Here is an 18,333-nt window from a genome sequence, read left to right on the forward strand (position 1 = left end):
AACCATGCAATGGTGTGCAAAAGACCAGTTATTCCCTATCACTAAAGGGCGTGCCTGCTACAAGATAAGCACAGGGGCTACTAAAATGCTCGACTGAAGTTACAGAGCATTTAGAATTTAATTGTACAGGCATTTGTATATCAAACTTCCATATGGTGGTTGTGGCAGTGAGAGAGTAAATAGTATATACTTCCCAGTCTGCCATAGACAGAAACAACACATACTTATCATCACCCTTCTTGTGGTACACCAACATCATCATCGCTAGTACATTTGTTTGTTTATGTAAATAATTTGAACCACAAATCTTTCAAGATATTATGCTTAGGCGTGTACAATTGGTATGTATAGCTGTTTAATTACTTGGAACCTTTCTGGTATAATGTAATTTATCGTATCGCAATAAATTGAAGTTAACATGCATGCTGTTGACATCGCGATATAGCACTATAAGAACTCGTACATAATTTCTGTGACCTAAGTACACGCTATAATGTAAGGGTGCGCTATGATCTAAGCACGTTAAGTAATGTTGAGATGGTTTCAAGTATTGTGTAATCAACAAACTGGTTTAACAAGTTTGCGGTCACGTGATATGACACATTCTTGAAAGGTGAATGGCCTAGGTAAAGAGAAGTTCTAGTAAGTGAAACAAGACCCCTAGTGTACCGGGGACAGTGGTTGGTGAACAAAAAATGTGCCACGCACACGAGTTGTGTATGAGCCAAGCTACCATGGCCAGAGGTTCTTCATAGCAGTCCTTCCAGCCTACGGAGTCAATCGAGATGGTAACAAGAAACAAGGTCGTCATCGCTGGAAGTTCATTATAACCGGTGAGCTCGTTCCTTGTGTGACACGTGTTACATGCAGCGCACTAAATTGAACGAAGCTGATCGCACAATTACAATAAGACGAGCGGCCATCAAGGGATACTGGCCGAGTTCTCACGCATGTTCTATAAGAAGTTTAGCATAATTAAAGTGACGCTGCGATGAATTGCTGTACTGGCTATGTCTTGTCGTTAGCTTTCAAGCTTGTCCGTTAACATTGTGTCGTTAGCTTCCTGGCTTGTCTGTTCAAGTTAGTCATAAACCTCTGGGCTTGTCTATTCAAGTGTTGTCAGCTGTTCCGCTTGTTTGTTTGAGTTTAATTGTTATCAGGGTGTAATAAGCTTTCGCCATTAGAATGTTTATATGCACAGCTAACATGTACCTTGATTTGCGTGAGGTCTTGCTGTGTTTATTCTATATGCTATGTATGCCACTACTGTTGCTCATGCCTTAGTTAAGTGCTAGTGCTGCATGATGATGTCGCATGGATGTTATTGTGCCTTCTATTAGGTCACTGACACTAGGCACTACTTATGCTAGATACATATAGGCACTGGCTAGGTTACGGCTAAGAGTCATAGATGGTGTTATCAAGCATATGTAACCGGATCTGCGAAAACAGGACATTAACGCATATTTTTCAAATTGCTGGTTATTAAATATTTATAATCTACTTAGCCAAGTGTACCTTCTGGCAAAGTTTCAGTTCCATGTGCCAATAGCTTTGGGAGTTACAGCCCTCCAAAGTAACAACAACAGAAAAATCGATATGTACAGCAAATATAGTTACAGGTGCTTACAAAAACGGTTGTAACTTACCAATGGATTGAGGTACGGAGCTACAATTTTCACCATCGTGATCGCCATGAACAGGGAAATCGATTACTGGGTAAGTTTGTCCTTTACTCACACTTCTTCACTGCATACAAAGACGAAATTCGTGAAGAAAAATCAATCGCGTACGATCGCTTCAACATGATGTAAACAAACGTTCATAACTTACGTATCCTTGGGTCTACTGCAACAAAACAAAGATTTTCCAACTCCTCTTGAGCAGGCAAATACGATGATATCCAGGTATTTATTGTTAGTCCCTTCCTTCACTAAGACACAAGGGTAAAATAAATTTACGGATGTTTTTTCAATAATACGCAGGTATTTCACCAAATGTATTTAATGTTTTATACTGTAAATTTAGGCTTGTGTGATTATGTCCCTTTTTCACAGATCCAGTCACATATATTGCCGGTAAAAGCAGAATCAGAAACTCGTAATGGCTTAATGCTATCGCATTGAGAATGCTGCCATTGCATGATTGAGAGTGCTGCATTGCATGATATGCTGCTGTTGTATAATGAGAGTGCCACTGCACGATATGCTGTTGTTGCATAATTGGCTGAGAATACTGCTGTATAAATGTAGTGCGGCAAAAAAAAAACAAAAAAAAAACCTTACACGTTTTAATTACACTGTGTTTCTACACTCCTCCATATAGTTTGGTGGCAGCTGAGGGATGAGGATGGAACCACAACCAATGGGCAAGTATTTACTGGACAAGCTTTCTCCGGTAGCATGCTATACGTAAGGCTTACAACTTTGTATGTTTGATGGCTGGTTGCTCGCAAGTTGTTGCAAGTATATGAGGCTATTGTACTTTTACACTATGCAAAGTATGTTGCATGATTCACTTAAGAAAGTACTGCTGCATAAATGTTATTGCTGCTACGATTGCACTGAGGGTGCTGCTGCATGAATATTGCTATTGCTGCTGCTATTGCACTGAGGGTGCTGCTGCATAAATATTGCTATTGCTTCTGCTAATGCACTGAGGGTGTCCTGCATGAATACTGTATTTACTTGATTAAATACAACAGCGTTTGTTACCTTAGTTCCAAAAATCGATGCGGCGACTATTCAAACTCGACTACCACACGATTCTCGTGAACGATGTTTAAGCCATTATTTTCACAATCGATTGTGGGACCACTCAAGTGCTGCAACTATTAAACGTGCGGTGTTTAATCAAGTAAATGCAGTATTTCTGCTGCTGCCACTGCTGCTGCTGCTGCTGAGAGTGCTGCTGCGTGAATGTTATCGCTGCTGCAAGTCCTAACTGTTGCTTTCATGTAATACCATACTTATGCAACTGCTACACTATTTAGTGACCACCTCAGTTGTCTAATCCCTAGTGTTGCACCGATAATCAGATCGGTTATCGGAAAAACCATGTATCGGTTGTGTTTTTTGTATATTGGTATCGGATCGGCGCCATGATGAAAAAAGCAGCAGATACAGATATCATGTATGTATTTAGAAATACATGCTCATCATGTTTACAAATGCATCGAGTCGCATATTCCTGCATTAAAACGTTATTACTTCTTCATTGTACTGTCAGCTGTTGTTATAGCAATACTGCTGCTATAAACAAGTTAAATTGACCCTTCATAGTCAAACTTCTAGTAAAAATTGCTACAAGATAGACATGCTGTGCTATATCGGATCGGCTACCTTTATCGGCTTGAAAATATTATCCAATATCGGTTATCGGAATATCGGCAAAATCCCATATCGGTGCAACACTACTAATCCCACTCTATTCTTACTAGCTCATGCATTATCATTACTGCCACTGCCACTGACATCATTATATTTCCATGATTGACCTACTACAAATGTGTAACCACTCTCCAATCCCTTCTACACCAACCCCCCCCCCATTTGCTATAAATTATGTACCTAGTGGGTGTTTGTATACATCTCTATGGTCAAAAGTGTTTTTTCTTTAGTAATACTATTATCTCCTTAAGCATGGCAGCTCTTAGACGTGCTTGGGTTATTCCATTTCCACCTTTGCGTACGTGAAATTGCCACCGGTTGGTTACATTGCAGTAACTTTCTGTCATTGAACATGCATGTGTGACCACTGCACTTCAGCTGTGTTACTCTCTGCAGGCTTGCTCCATGCCCATACATATGCAGGTCCATTGGTGGCTACAGGCAGTTAGGAGGTGCGCATATCTACACCAAGGTTGCACATCCCTACTCCATGTATATAATAACACCTTACTATAGGGTTTCTTTTCCCTGGTTTAACAGTAGGATAGGTGTCATTGTCTAGGGCTCCTTTACCAGCTTTCCATACCTCTGTAACCTATCTACGTTCTTATGCAATTAAATAGTTCGTTCGGTTGCTAATGTAACTTGTAATCTAATCCAAAACAGCCAAGCTGTAAAAAAAGGGTGCAGCCCTCAGAAAGGCTATGGTGAAAAAAGATGTGAAATCCAAGGTGGCGGCCAAGAAATGGCTGTGATGGTAGGTTAATGGTAAAAATTTTAATAATGACAATTCAGGTAAATTTTGTGAAGCGGCACAAAAATTCACCTGAATTGTCGTTATTAAAATTTTTACCATTAACCTACCATCACAGCCATTTCTTGGCCGCCACCTTGGATTTCACATCTTTTTTCACCATAGTCTTTCTGAGGGCCGCACACTTTTTTACAGCTTGGCTGTTTTGGATTAAATTTCATTTCTTTTTGTATTTGTATACCCCAAAGCCGGCCTATGGCCAGCTTTGGGACTTTTTTAACCTATGTTTTTTTTCTTTACTACAGGAAGAAGAAAAGATGAAGTAGATGTACTTTAAATATTTTATCAGTAAATGTACAAATTATATATATGTGACCGGATTTGCGAAAAGGGGTCTTCCACACACATCCAATTTATGAACTTTGGCAGTTCATAATGTCAGATAGGAAAATAGTATTACCTTGAAATTTGGACAGTGATGAGTAACAACATAGGTTAATACATGAACAAAATTTCAGGTTAGTATCTTCTTTGAGCACAAAGGTATGGTCATTCAAGTTCATAGAATTGGATGTGTGTGGAAGACCCTTTTTCGTAAATCCAGTCACATATAATACATATGTGACCGGATTTGCGAAAAGGGGTCTTCCACACATCCAATTTTCCAACTTTGACAATTGATAACTTCAGATTGGAAAGAGCTATTGCCTTGAAATCTGGGCAGTGGTGATTTCTTTGCAGCTGAACTCTCTACATGATGGTTTCTTTGTAGCTGAACTCTCTACAAGGTAATTTCTTTCAAGCTGATCTCTCTACAGGGAGATTTGTTTGTAGCTGAACTATCTACAAGGTAACTTCTTCTAGCTGATCTCTCTACAGGGTGATTTGTTTGTAGCTGAATTCTGTACAGGTGATTTGTTTGCAGTTGAGCTCTTTACGGTTTCTTTGTAGCTGAACTCTCTACAAAGTAACTTCTTCTAACTGATCTTTCTACAGGGTGATTTGTTTGTAGCTGAACTATCTACAAGGTAATTTCTTCTAGCTGATCTCTCTACAGGGTGATTTGTTTGTAGCTGAATTCTGTACAGGTGATTTGTTTGCAGCTGAGCTCTTTACAGAATAGTTTCTTTGTAGCTGAATTCTCTGCAAGGTAACTTCTCTAGCTGATGTCTCTACAAGGTGACTAGTTTGTAGCTGAACTTTCTACAAGGTAACTTCTTCTAGCTGATCTCTCTACAGTGAGATTTGTTTGTAGCTGAACTCTCTACAGGTGATTTGTTTGTAGCTGAATTCTGTACAGGTGATATATTTGCAGCTGAGCTCTTTACAGAATAGTTTCTTTGTAGCTGAACTCTCTACAAGGTAACTTTTCTAGCTGATGTCTCTACAAGGTGACTAGTTTGTAGCTGAACTTTCTACAATGTGACTTCTTCTAGCTGATCTTTCAATAGGGTGATTTGTTTGTTGCTTCACTCTCTACAAGGTAACTTCTTCTAGCTGATCTCTCTACAGTGAGATTTATTTGTAGCTGAACTCTCTACAGGTGATTTGTTTGTAGCTGAATTCTGTACAGGTGATTTGTTTGCAGCTGAGCTCTTTACAGAATGGTTTCTTTGTAGTTGAACTCTCTAAAAGGTAACTTCTTCTAACTGATCTTTCTACAGAGTGATTTGTTTGTAGCTGAACTCTCTACAAGGTAACTTTTCTAGCTGATGTCTCTACAAGGTGGCTAGTTTGTAGCTGAACTCTCTACATGGTGGTTTCTTTGTAACTGAACTTTCTACAAGGTGACTTCTTCTAGCTGATCTTTCAATAGGATGATTTGTTTGTAGCTTCACTCTCTACAAGGTAACTTCTTCTAGCTGATCTCTCTACAGGGAGATTTGTTTGAAGCTGAACTTTCTAAATGATGGTTTCTTTGTAGCTGAACTCTCTACAAGGTAATTTCTTCTAGCTGATCTCTCTACAGGGAGATTTGTTTGTAGCTGAACTCTCTACAGGTGATTTGTTTGAAGCTGAACTTTCTAAATGATGGTTTCTTTGTAGCTGAACTATCTACAAGGTAATTTCTTCTAGCTGATCTCTCTACAGGGAGATTTGTTTGTAGCTGAACTCTCTACATGGTGGTTTCTTTATAGCTGAACTCTCTACAATGTAACTTCTTCTAGCTGATCTCTCTACAGGGTGATTTGTTTGTAGCTGAACGATCTACAAGGTAACTTCTTCTAGCTGATCTCTCTACAGGGTGATTTGTTTGTAGCTGAATTCTGTACAGGTGATTTGTTTGCAACTGAGCTCTTTACAGAATGGTTTCTTTGTAGCTGAACTCTCTAAAAGGTAACTTCTTCTAACTGATCTTTCTACAGGGCAATTTGTTTATGGCAGAATTTTATACAGGGTGATTTCTTAGCAGCTGAACTCTCTACTTGGCGGTTTCTTTGTAGCTGAACTATCTACTAGGTAATTTCTTCTAGCTGACCTCTCTACAGGGTGATTTGTTTGTAGCGGAATTCTGTACAGGTGATTTGTTTGCAGCTGAGCTCTAAACAGAATGTTTTCTTTGTAGCTGAACTCTCTACAAGGTAACTTCTTCTAGCTGATGTCTCTACAAGGTGACTAGTTTGTAGCTGAACTCTCTACATGGTGGTTTCTTTGTAACTGAACTTTCTACAAGGTGACTTCTTCTAACTGATCTTTCTACAGGGTGATTTGTTTGTAGCTGAACTCTCTACAAGGTAACTTCTTCTAGCTAATCTCTCTACAGGGAGATTTGTTTGTAGCTGAACTCTCTACAGGTGATTTGTTTGAAGCTGAACTCTCTAAATGATGGTTTCTTTGTAGCTGAACTCTCTACAAGTAAACTTCTTCTAGCTGATCTCTCTACAGGGTGATTTGCTTGTAGCTGAACTATCTACAAGATAACTTCTTCTAGCTGATCTCTCTACATGGTGATTTGTTTGTAGCTGAATTCTGTATAGGTGATTTGTTTGCAGCTGAGCTCTTTAAATAATGGTTTCTTTGTAGCTGAACTCTCTCAAGGTAACTTCTTCTAGCTGATGTCTTTACAGGGTCACTAGTTTGTAACTGAATTCTCTACATGGTGGTTTCTTTGTGACTGAACTCTCTACAAGGTAACTTTTTCTAGCTCATCTTTCTACAGGGTGATTTATTTGTAGCTGAATTCTGTACAGATGATTTGTTTGCAGCTGAGCTCTTTAAAGAATGGTTTCTTTGTAACTGAACTCTCTACAAGGTAACTTCTTCTAGCTGATGTCTCTACAAAGTCACTAGTTTGTAGCTGAGCTCTCTACATGGTGGTTTCTTTGTAACTGAACTCTCTACAAGGTGACCTCTTCTAGCTGATCTTTCTACAGGGTGATTTATTTGAAGCTGAACTCTCTACAAGGTAACTTCTTCTAACTGATCTCTCTACAGGGAGATTTGTTTGTAGCTGAACTCTCTACATGATGGTTTCTTTGTAGCTGAACTCTCTACAAGGTAACTTCTCCTAGCTAATCTCTCTACAGGGAGATTGGTTTGTAGCTGAATTCTCTACATGATGGTTTCTTTGTAGCTGAACTCTCTGCAAGGTAACTTCTTCTATTGATCTCTCCACAGGGCGATTTGTTTGTAGCTGAACTCTCTTCATGGTGGTTTCTTTGTAGCTGAACTCTACAAGGTGATTTTTTCTAGCTGAACTATCCCTTTCCATAGTTGCATGAACTCCCTACAAGGTAACTTCTTCTAGCTGATCTCTCTACAGGGTGACTTGTGTGTAGCTGATCTCTATACAGGTTTCTTGTTTCTAGCTGATCTCTTGAATTCTCTTCAGGGTGACTGCTCTATTAGGATGACTGCTCTATTAGAGTATCTCGATCTCGCACTTGCCGCACCAAGTTGGATTTTGTGTTATAACTCCGTGGCTTTAAGTCTGATTCTTCTACACCATTGATGAGCCTTTCTAAGATGATTACTCCATCTGTACAACGATTTTCAAAGTATTACCCCAAGCGGTTTGTCTGGTAGGCGTGGCAAGCAGTCGTTTTTTTAATTAGCTAATCTCAATTGCGTAATTGTTACACACTGTTGGTTTTTTCGTTGTATCTTCCTGTTTTATAGCTTGATTTCTTTCAAACCACAAAAGGTTTGAGGTTCAATAGTTAACCTATTCACCCACCGATTTTCAGCTTCTTCCCATACGCGGTTTACCCTGTAGGCGTGACAACATATTGGTGTTATTTTTCGTGAATAATCGCTCATAACTCTTTGCCTGTTTATCGTATTCCAGCCAAAGTTGGTACCGAGATGCGCCTTTATATCCCCCTTCTGTGTGCCAAATTTCAAGGCAATCGGATATGGCGTTCGAGTTTTATAGCAATTTTTGTAAGTGTGCGACAAGAAAAAGAAAAATAAGAAGAAAGAAAAAAAAACGAAGAATCTGAGCCAATTTTTGAAGTCGCATATCTCGGGAACGCGCAAAGCGATTTCGCTCAAATTTGGAATGTGGAGTGCTGCAGTTGGAGGGTATGTCCACAGCAAAAATCGTCTTGTTTCATCAAGGAAGCACAGAGCTACGGAGGTGCGAAAATTGCGTTTTTTTTTCTTCCTGTCAAAATACTCACGGGTGTTACGCGCCGGCTTCTTGGGCCGCACGACACACTACCGTGTGTCTTGATATCTCCAGTATACACCAACTGTTGCATACCTATATAGCTCAATGGCTGTTGCTTTTGCAGGCATGCTCCATACTCAGGCATATACATGTTCATCAGTGGCTGCATGCAGGTAGGAGGCTGGGTGCGTATATCAACATTTACCAGCTTGTTTTGGGGGTACATACCTCCAATCCTCAGTTGCACTTGCCTTCGTCAGCACATAGTGTCTGTGTGCACAAGAGTACTCTTGTACTTTAAACTTGAAAGCATCTGCATACAATATAAACTGCTACATGTCTGAAATCATTGTAGGCTTTTATACTACATAAGTAACCTCTTTAGCTCTAATTGCAAGTTTACTCTGCTTACCAATGTCTATGTATAGTACTTGGCTGTATTCAGACTTAGAATACAACTGTTGCTGCTGCTTATGGGCTTTTACATTTATGTTCTGCTTACATGCTTGTAAAAATGCATATCAGTATTTGCAAAGTCACTTAATGCTCACTAATAGTGCATATATTTGTTGCTGCATACAGGTCATTGACACTCGCAAACAATCAATTGGCAGGCCTACTGTGTACATTGCATTCATGTCATATTTACACACTCCTTTATACTTATGCTATACCTGCACACTCCTTGGTACTCACAGGTTCTCAGGCAGTAGTCCCTACTGGTCCTGTGAAAACTCTGCATACCGCTATCGGTACACATACAGGCTCACTTAGTTGTATTCTCATTTGGTATTGTCGTAATTTTCTATATATCATCGGGATGTGTCATATACTTCATGCATACTTGTGCTATGTGTGGTTATTACAACTACAATAATATTACTGTCTAAGTACTATTATAATTTTATATGGGGTACAGCAAGCTCAGGCAACTGGGGAAATTTGGAAGAATTTGGGTGAATTAGATGCTAGTTATGTAGCTGTAATGCTTTATCAATTGATGCAAATATTAATGTTCGTGACATAGCTTGGTCTGTCATTTTGGTTGCTAGTGATCAATTGCTGCGATTTGACATGTCTTAGCGGTTTGCTATCATCACTTGCAAATGCTATGTTCATTCATCTACCCTATTTGCGGAAGAACTTACTGCCCGCCCTATGATTTCCTCAGTTGCACATTATTCATCCGAACTCATCCTCTCTATATTGCATATTATATGATCTATATATATATATTGTCATGTCATGCACGACCTCATGTAGATATAATCTTACTTGCTATTATGGTATCATTGTATTCTTGTTGCATGATTGTTGAACTTGTGTATTGTCACGTACACTACTGGCTTTGTGGGAAATGTTATGTGATTAGCGTTAGGAAAAAGAGTAGGCAATGTAGAGTTTGGTGCGGTGGAAGGGTGGATAGCTAGGTAAATAAATGTAATATATATATATGAACACATATGTGTATTTTAATCCTCTATAAATGGTGGCAGTTGCCACTATTCTCAGGGGTGGGCCCCAGCAGTCAACATGTTAATGTACAGTCCCAGTGTATAATGTTGTGTCATAGTGACAAGTTAAACATGTTATGCATCTAGCTATGTACCTCCACATCTTTTAGGTCTGAAGTCAATTTCTTTAGCTGAGTCAGTAAAGGATCCTTTGTTGATGTTTCACTGGAGTCCTTCACTTCATGATCCTTCACTTCATGATCCTTCACTAGTACTTGAAGGCTCTTTGGAATCTGCATGATTGTATAGTACAACTGTCATAATGATTTTATGAATATGTATATTTTGTTACATATGTTGTTATACAGTATATAAATCTTCAACATAACATGTGTCGAGACTTCTCACAATGTACCTGTTCCATCCAATATTTCTTTACAGTGTTAACCTTCTCCAAATTAACGGACACATCTTCCATTTTCAGCTGTAGTTTGGTCAGTTCAGTCATGGTGTCTTCATCAAGTGACATTGAGGTTTGCAGTTCTTCACTCTTGTCATGATCCTCTTGTTGTGATGTGTCTAGTACTAATTGTGGTGACTTGTCAGTCAACTGGAACCCACTCCGTAACTTTTGATATTGGTCTAACAGATTAGAATACTTTTTCTTCTCTCTGTACATCTTCTTTTGCAACTGCTGCAGATCAGTTTGTATTTCATTCATCTTCTTTGGAATCTCCTGTGTAAGTTTATTGAAACATTAGAAGAGACAACACAATAGTCAATAAACATGTACGCATATCCCTTAATGCCCCAAGTGTTGCAAAAGTACTATAATAAATGTCTACCTACCAGCGGAATTCACCTTCTCTCAGGTCCTTATGTTTCAGTAGCACTTGTTTGATTAGATGAGCCTTTCAATCAGGCTTCTATTGCCCACAGATTCTAATTTTAAAGTAATACTGTAATTCTCCAATTGATGGCACAAAAATTTTCATTACAAATTACAAGAACTTCAGATTTCTTTTAACATAGTTCTCCTTAAATAACTGATCCTTCCCAAACTTGAAACACAGCAACAGAAAGGTATTGTTAATGGGTAGAAATAATACAAAGCTAGTAAATGTTTGCATGACGATTTTTCTCATCTGAGCGCTATTTAGAACCACTCTGACTACTATTTATAGGTGTTACCTTATATAACCACTACAGGAAAATTTAAAAATATTGCACAAAATTGCTAATCGTGAATTTTTAAAAATATTGTTCAAACATGCACACTTTCTATAGCATGGGGCATTAAGGAATATTCTATGTATACAGAAATTACCTCCAGTTGGTAGAGTTGCATATTGAGATTATCACTTGTACTAGGAGGTACTACCTGTAATGAATGATGATCAGTAATATGGTAATGTTATCATTGAAACTCACTTCAGTAAAGAATGAGAATAGTCCCACAGTAAGAACACTACCAGTAACAAGTATTTTTCCGTGGTAGACTGCTACCTTTTGTATACCATTCTGGTGAAGGTAGTTCTGATGTTGGAGAACACATGAAGTGATGAGACCAGCAACATGTTTAGGAATAGTCCAGTAGATGATTGTGTGGCTGGTGTTTGCTACTGCCAGTAGCTGTAAACAATGAGCAGTTATGTGACATTGTTGTTGTAGCAGTGATCGTGTGTTAAACACATTCTGCAGTGTGGTGTGATGTAGTTGTAAGTTAAGCTGAACAGCCAGTACAGTGTGTGTACTGTTATCATATGGTACCATGTGATGAGATGGTGATGGTATGGGGTACTTCATGAGTGGCTGGGATGGATCAATACTATCATGAAACTGTGTGAGGAGTGTTGTAGCTTCAGGAACATTGCAAACTTCAACTATTGTGTTGAGAATGGAGTGATCACTCCAGGTTGTAAAGGGAGCTATTCTGTGCAGCAGAGCTAAAGTGGTGTTACTTTCGTCAAGGATATCCACAAAGTCAGTAGTAAACAGTGGAATATTAGCTTGCTCACTAGCTTTCAATAAACCACAATGGTCTGCAATTGTCTTTGGATCAAATGAAAGTAGCAATTTGTCCAGCTGGCTCTTCACCTCTGAAAACTTGGCAACAAGAGATGGTGGCTCAAACGTGTTGCTGGTAGTGTTAGTATCTTCTCCATGCATTTCTCTAGCAGCAGCTAAGTCTTCTTGCTGGATGTGTTCACCAACACTAATGGAGTAGTCAGAGCTCATCAAACCAGAAGTATCTAATGCTAAAGAGGTAACAAATAAGCCATGCATCTTGATCAGTTGTGTACACTTACCATTAGATAACATTTCTCCAATACTTTTCTGGCTTTCAGTTGCTTTCAGCAATGCACAGAGAGACACTAATATCTGTACTTCCATTAATCGAACTTGTTCAAGTATGAGACAGTTCTTTTGGTAACAACTCTGAGCTGTCATAACAATGTCTTCACAGAGTAGCTGCTGGGATATCATCAACTCTAAAACCACCTCAGGATCCATGTTGACTGACAAGTAGTCAAAATAGTGGTCAATGACATCTTTTACTGTTAAGGAAGACACAAATATTAGTAGTACAAAATAGCATGTGATCAGTTAACATTAAAATTATGTGCATAAATGTGACCGGATTTGCAAAAAGTGGTCTTCTACACACATCCAATTTTACCAACTTTGACGATTCATTGAACTGGATGTGTGTGGAAGACCCCTTTTCGCAGATCCTATCACAAATGGTGTCATACAGTAACTATAATATGCATATATAACTACAACTTTACAGTGAACATTAAAACAAATTTATGTAGCATCTTTAAACAGGTTGTAGGACTAGGCATCCTACAAGCCTTCAGCATTTGTGCTGTAAAGCCTCAATAAATAAGTTCTGTGAACTACTGTAACTTTGCAATGATCAACATGTCTATACACTCCATGGCACAGCAAAATCTCGTATTAATATTGATCGACATACACCAACTCCGTCATTGCCAAAGAAGCCACATCTCAGTCCATCTTGGAACATCTGGTCCCAAGACGGACCAACACATTGCAGTATTTGGGTAATGACAGGATTTGTATACGTCAGTATTAGTAGACAATTTTGCTGTACAAGACGTATTATAAACAGTTTTTGCAACAGTACATGTTGACCATGGCCTCCTGTAAAAGCACGCACCATCTTATTTCCTGTAATTCCAAAACCATTTTGTGTGTTTAACTTACAAGAGTATAAAGCAGCTTGTGTTATTAATAATGTACTTATTATAGTGGTTATCATGTTAACGCAGCTATGTGTATACATACTGTATAGTAATAGTATTATGGTTTATTAATCTCCTTTATTGTAGCATTATCAGGATTTGTACTAGATCACATTAACACATGTTCCCTCCTATTTACCTGTCTTAACTGAAGAGGATAGAGTGATATCAACCTTGTTTTGTAGACCATGAATTACTGGGTAGTCTCCTATCTGAAGGTAGAGCAAACTCAACTCGTCAAACTTGTCACATCTCTGTCTGGCAGACTTGTATGCATTACCCACACAATGGATAGGAATTAACCAGTGGATCACTATACAGCCTCCCTCTATGTGCTCTAGCACACACACTCCATTATTGATATCTAAGATCACTTTCTCCAGCACAGATTGAAACTCAAGCAAATCAGAAACAGTTATTTCATTAGCATCCTTGTCCAATTTTGCAACAAGTTTACTGTAGTATTCATCTTTGACCTTTCTACTTGGAGCATTTGGTATCACATCAATTAGTTTTCTGGAAAACACAGATTTTTTGTAGTCTGCAAGTAGCTCTATACATTCAACAAGTCCAGAAGCAGCAGCCATGACACTAAGGAGTCGTATATCAATCCAACTCCAACAAGGAGATCTTGCCAAAGTACTAAATAGTGTAGTGATGTTTTGACATGATTGCACTTTTGTAACAATCTCTTGTGACAGCTGGGCCCCACCAGGAGCACTCATTTGCTCAAAACATGCTCTTTGTAAGTCACTGAATTCTGCTTTGGCCAAATGTGATCTCATCTGTGATGTAAGAAAAGTGAAAGCCTCCCTGACAGTAGAGAAGTATGCAAATGACACAGTCGATTTAGTAGAACTAGTAGATCCATTAGTCTGTGTTCCTGTACAATACAAAAATATTGATAATGTACGAATATTTTATTCCATACTACAGATTTAGTACTAGATCCCATTACATTACATGCAAGCTCAAGCAGTTTTCCTTAAATGATGGCCACATTCATGTTGAGTACGTGTGTTGTCTTCAGTTGAGTACACATTTCACTATACTCAATCAACTCAATGAACTTATGCAAATGAATGCTTGACGTAACTAGTATATTGATAGTATTGTATATAGTAGGGTCTATAAAGGTTGGGAGTGGCCAACGAAAAAACATCACCCAAAAACCAGCCCCAGTTTCATTCACAACAATGAGGCAGTATTGGTTTGGTAAAACTAAGGCCAAACAAGCTTTCAGATCAACCCGAAATGCTTTCAACAAGTTGCTAGGATTTTTTTTAATGTTAAAGGGAGTTTTCTACTGACTGACTGATGCCTTCAGGCAAGCATAACTCAATAATGACTAAGGCTATGGGCTTGATATTTTCACTGTTCAACATCGCTTCAACTGGACACGTGCCTTTTGGCATACCACAGTACATACAAGGCATTCTTCATGGACATACTTTGTGTCCCATTCAACAGCAAAAGCGGTTTGGTGTTGGCACAATAGGCTAGCAAATGCATCAAGCATTTTGCTAGCATAATAGAAAGATTTTTAATTAAAATGTACAATGCACACCAAAATACGGCAAAGTATTAATACACTACTTTATAGTTAAACCACCACCACACGTGTGTACGGAAAATACAGGGCATGTTGAGAGGCTAATACAGCACGAGACAAGGCTGAGTGCTGTATTTGTCTCGAGACACCCCCGAGTGCTGTATTTTCATACACACAAGTATATATTAGGCGGTACTTTAACTGTTATATTGTACTTCCTGGTTGTCTGGCTTGGAGTGATTTTCTCTAGTACTCAAACCACTGATTTTTGGTGATCAGGATATCAGTAAGTGTTTATGTAATCTATTTGTAGTCATAGAACAAACTAATAGGATTAGTTAGGCTATATATGTTCACGTTGAGCTGAATCCTCAAAAACATTTAATAACTCATGGATGCAATTACACACTATCTTGAAATTTGGCTCATTTGTAATACTGCTTGACCCACTAAAAATATTTCTTTTTGTTCCCTCCCTGACATAATATTTACAGCCAATCAAAGTTTTCACAATACATTTCCTATGAGGAAGCCATATAAATACACTGTCCATTACAGCCCTTTCCCAAACTTGTAATGGAGTCAAGCCATACTGTCTGTTGTTGACACCTTTGCTGTTACCAATAATCATCTGGTTGGCTGAAATGTTAACTCTGTTGAGAAAAAAATCCACTTTTAATTTTAGCTGTTTTTCAGGATTCAGCTCAACGTGAACATACTATAGTTTTAGCGATTTACAACATCATACACGTGATCAATCATGCTGTCTTAGTGGAGTCGTGTTAAAATAGCTTCGTCAGTAAGTGTTTATTTCTAGCTGTAGAATGAATTGGTAGGATTAGTTTGGCTGGTTTTAGCAAGTGTGTTGTTTTTGTAACATTCCGTAAATAAATTCTCCACATAAACTGTACTGTATTATTTTGCCCAATCAGCTGCGTAACAGTTCTGTATGACTCATACAGTACAGTTATGCAGCTAATAAGTACTGTATGAACCATACACTACACGACATTGCTTTGATCCTCCCACGCAAAGTACAATATCAAGACACATGGTTGTGTGTCGTGTGGCCCAAGAAACTGGCACGCCACAACGTGAGTATATTAAGAGGAAGAAAGAAAATGTGATTTTCACACTTTTGTAGCTTCGTGATTCCTTATCCGATTGAAACCAAATTTGCTACAAAAGTGCCAGCTAGGTAGGGGAGTCTACATTCCAAATTTGAAGAAAATCGCCACAGCCATTTCCGAGATACAAGCGGCCAGTTTGGGTTTGTTTTCTTCATTTTTTTCTTCTACTTTTTTTGCACACTTTACAAAATCTGCCATAAAATGCAAATGCGTACTCCGATCAAGCTGAAATTTGGTATACTTAAAGGGCTCATTAAGGCGAATCTCAGTACCAAGTTAGGGCTGATTATTTGCATAAAATAAGGTCAAACTTCTATCACACTCACAGGGTAAACTCCTTGGAGGAATGAGTTTAAAATTACAGTGTAGATGGAGTAACCATCGTAGGAGTGCCTTTTTGTGGTTTGAAAGGAATCCAGATAAAGACCATCGAGATATGACACAAAACCCAACCTGTGTCACAAGTACACGATCGAATTTTATGAATAACAAATTTATTTATTTTCACGCCTACCAGACAAACCGCTTAGAGCAATCAGCTGAAAATCACTATGTAGCTGAAATAATCATCATAGAAGGTTTTTGCAGTAGTACAGAAGAATCGGATTACAAACCACTGCGTTATGATTCGAAAGCAAACTGCTTGTAGCAAAAGCTAGATCGAGATACTCTAATAGAACAGTCACCCTATTAGAGCATTCAGCATAGAGCGTTCAGCTACGTAACAAGTCACTGTTTAGAGAGTTCAGCTACGCAACAAGTCACCCAGTAGAGAGTTCAGCTAAAACAAGTTACCTATAAGAGTTCAACTACAAAAAATGTTACCCAGTAGAGAGCTTAGCTACAAACCAGTCACACTGTGGGGTATTCAGCTACAAAAAGCCACCCTATATAGAGAGATCAGCTAGAAACAAGTAGACTGTAGAGCAGAGACAATTATATTTTTTTTCAAATCCCAGTGAAAATGTCAGGCAACCTAAAGCATTACCTGACATTGATATGCTACTGTTTTACACAATTCGTCATAATAGAGAAATCCTTACAATACATTGACAGAATAGAGTGACTCAACCTAAAATAATAATACAAACATTGTTGTCAAGTTGTGTTTGCTATTATTGACAATGCTTCACTATTATAACTCTACAACTTCCTTCTATTTTTATCTGACATTTTGTCAGGCAGGTTCCATTATGGTCGGCCATGCATGATATTTGCCTGACAAATGGCCTATGTCAGGCAGTAATAATTGACTCTGCTGTAGAGAGTTCAGCTACAAACAGGCCTCTCAGTAGAGAGTTCAGCTGCAAAACGTTATCCTGTGGAGAGTTCAGCTATATACAAAAAGCAACCATATAATACCATGATAGGACCAATTTTAGAATATGCCAATCCTGTCTGGTCCCCTCACATCACAAGAGACATTGATAAACTTGAACAAGTACAGAGGCAATCTGCCAGATTCATTATGGCTGACTTCTCAGGTTTCAGCAGCATAATCAGTATGCTCATTGACCTTAACATTCCCAGTTTAGAACATCGCAGACAAGTATCCAGTATCACCCTCCTCTACAAAATTGTTCATAACCTCATTGATATATCTCCTGTTGATTTAATCCCTGTCACTTCTAACACCAGAGGACACGACCAAAGATTTCATCCTATCTATGCAAGGACCAATCAGTACAGTAACTCATTCTTCCCTAGATCAATAAGACTGTGGAATTCACTCCCATCTGATCTAATCCAGCTACAATCATTACAATTTTTAAGCACAAACTGAAACTATTATTACTTTCCCCTACCAATCAGTAATCTCATAATCAATCATATTGTAAATATATTGTATGCATGTTTCATATGTGCGGTAATCCTCAAACTGAGGCTGCACATTTTTGGAAAATATAAATACAGAGATCAACTAGAAACTAGTAACCTGTAGAGAGTTCAGCTACAAACAAACAAATCACACAGTAAAGAGCTCAGCTACAAACAAATCACTTTGTAGAGATTTCAGCTACAAACAAGTATATAACACTGTAGAGAATTCAGCTGCGAACAAATCAACCTGTGGAGAGTTCAGTTACAGACAAACCACCCTGTAGAGAGATCATCCAAAAAGAAATCACCTGTAGAGTCTACCTACAAACAGGTCACCCAGTAGAGACTT

General features: G+C 38.5%; 1 protein-coding gene across 1 annotated transcript in view; it reads right to left on the bottom strand.

Annotated features, from left to right (window-relative positions):
- Nucleotides 1-18,333, bottom strand: part of LOC136255528 (uncharacterized) — a 133,786-nt gene that overhangs the window by 61,124 nt on the left and 54,329 nt on the right. The window contains exons 4-9 of the mRNA XM_066048317.1: nucleotides 13,621-14,364; nucleotides 12,519-12,767; nucleotides 11,641-12,467; nucleotides 11,537-11,590; nucleotides 10,625-10,945; nucleotides 10,365-10,502 (exon numbers count right to left, since the gene is read on the bottom strand). Coding sequence (XP_065904389.1) covers nucleotides 10,365-10,502; nucleotides 10,625-10,945; nucleotides 11,537-11,590; nucleotides 11,641-12,467; nucleotides 12,519-12,767; nucleotides 13,621-14,364 — 2,333 coding nt within the window. The remainder of the gene's footprint in view (nucleotides 1-10,364; nucleotides 10,503-10,624; nucleotides 10,946-11,536; nucleotides 11,591-11,640; nucleotides 12,468-12,518; nucleotides 12,768-13,620; nucleotides 14,365-18,333) is intronic.

The sequence above is a fragment of the Dysidea avara genome, chromosome 5, assembly GCF_963678975.1.
Source record: "Dysidea avara chromosome 5, odDysAvar1.4, whole genome shotgun sequence".
NCBI lineage: Eukaryota > Metazoa > Porifera > Demospongiae > Dictyoceratida > Dysideidae > Dysidea > Dysidea avara.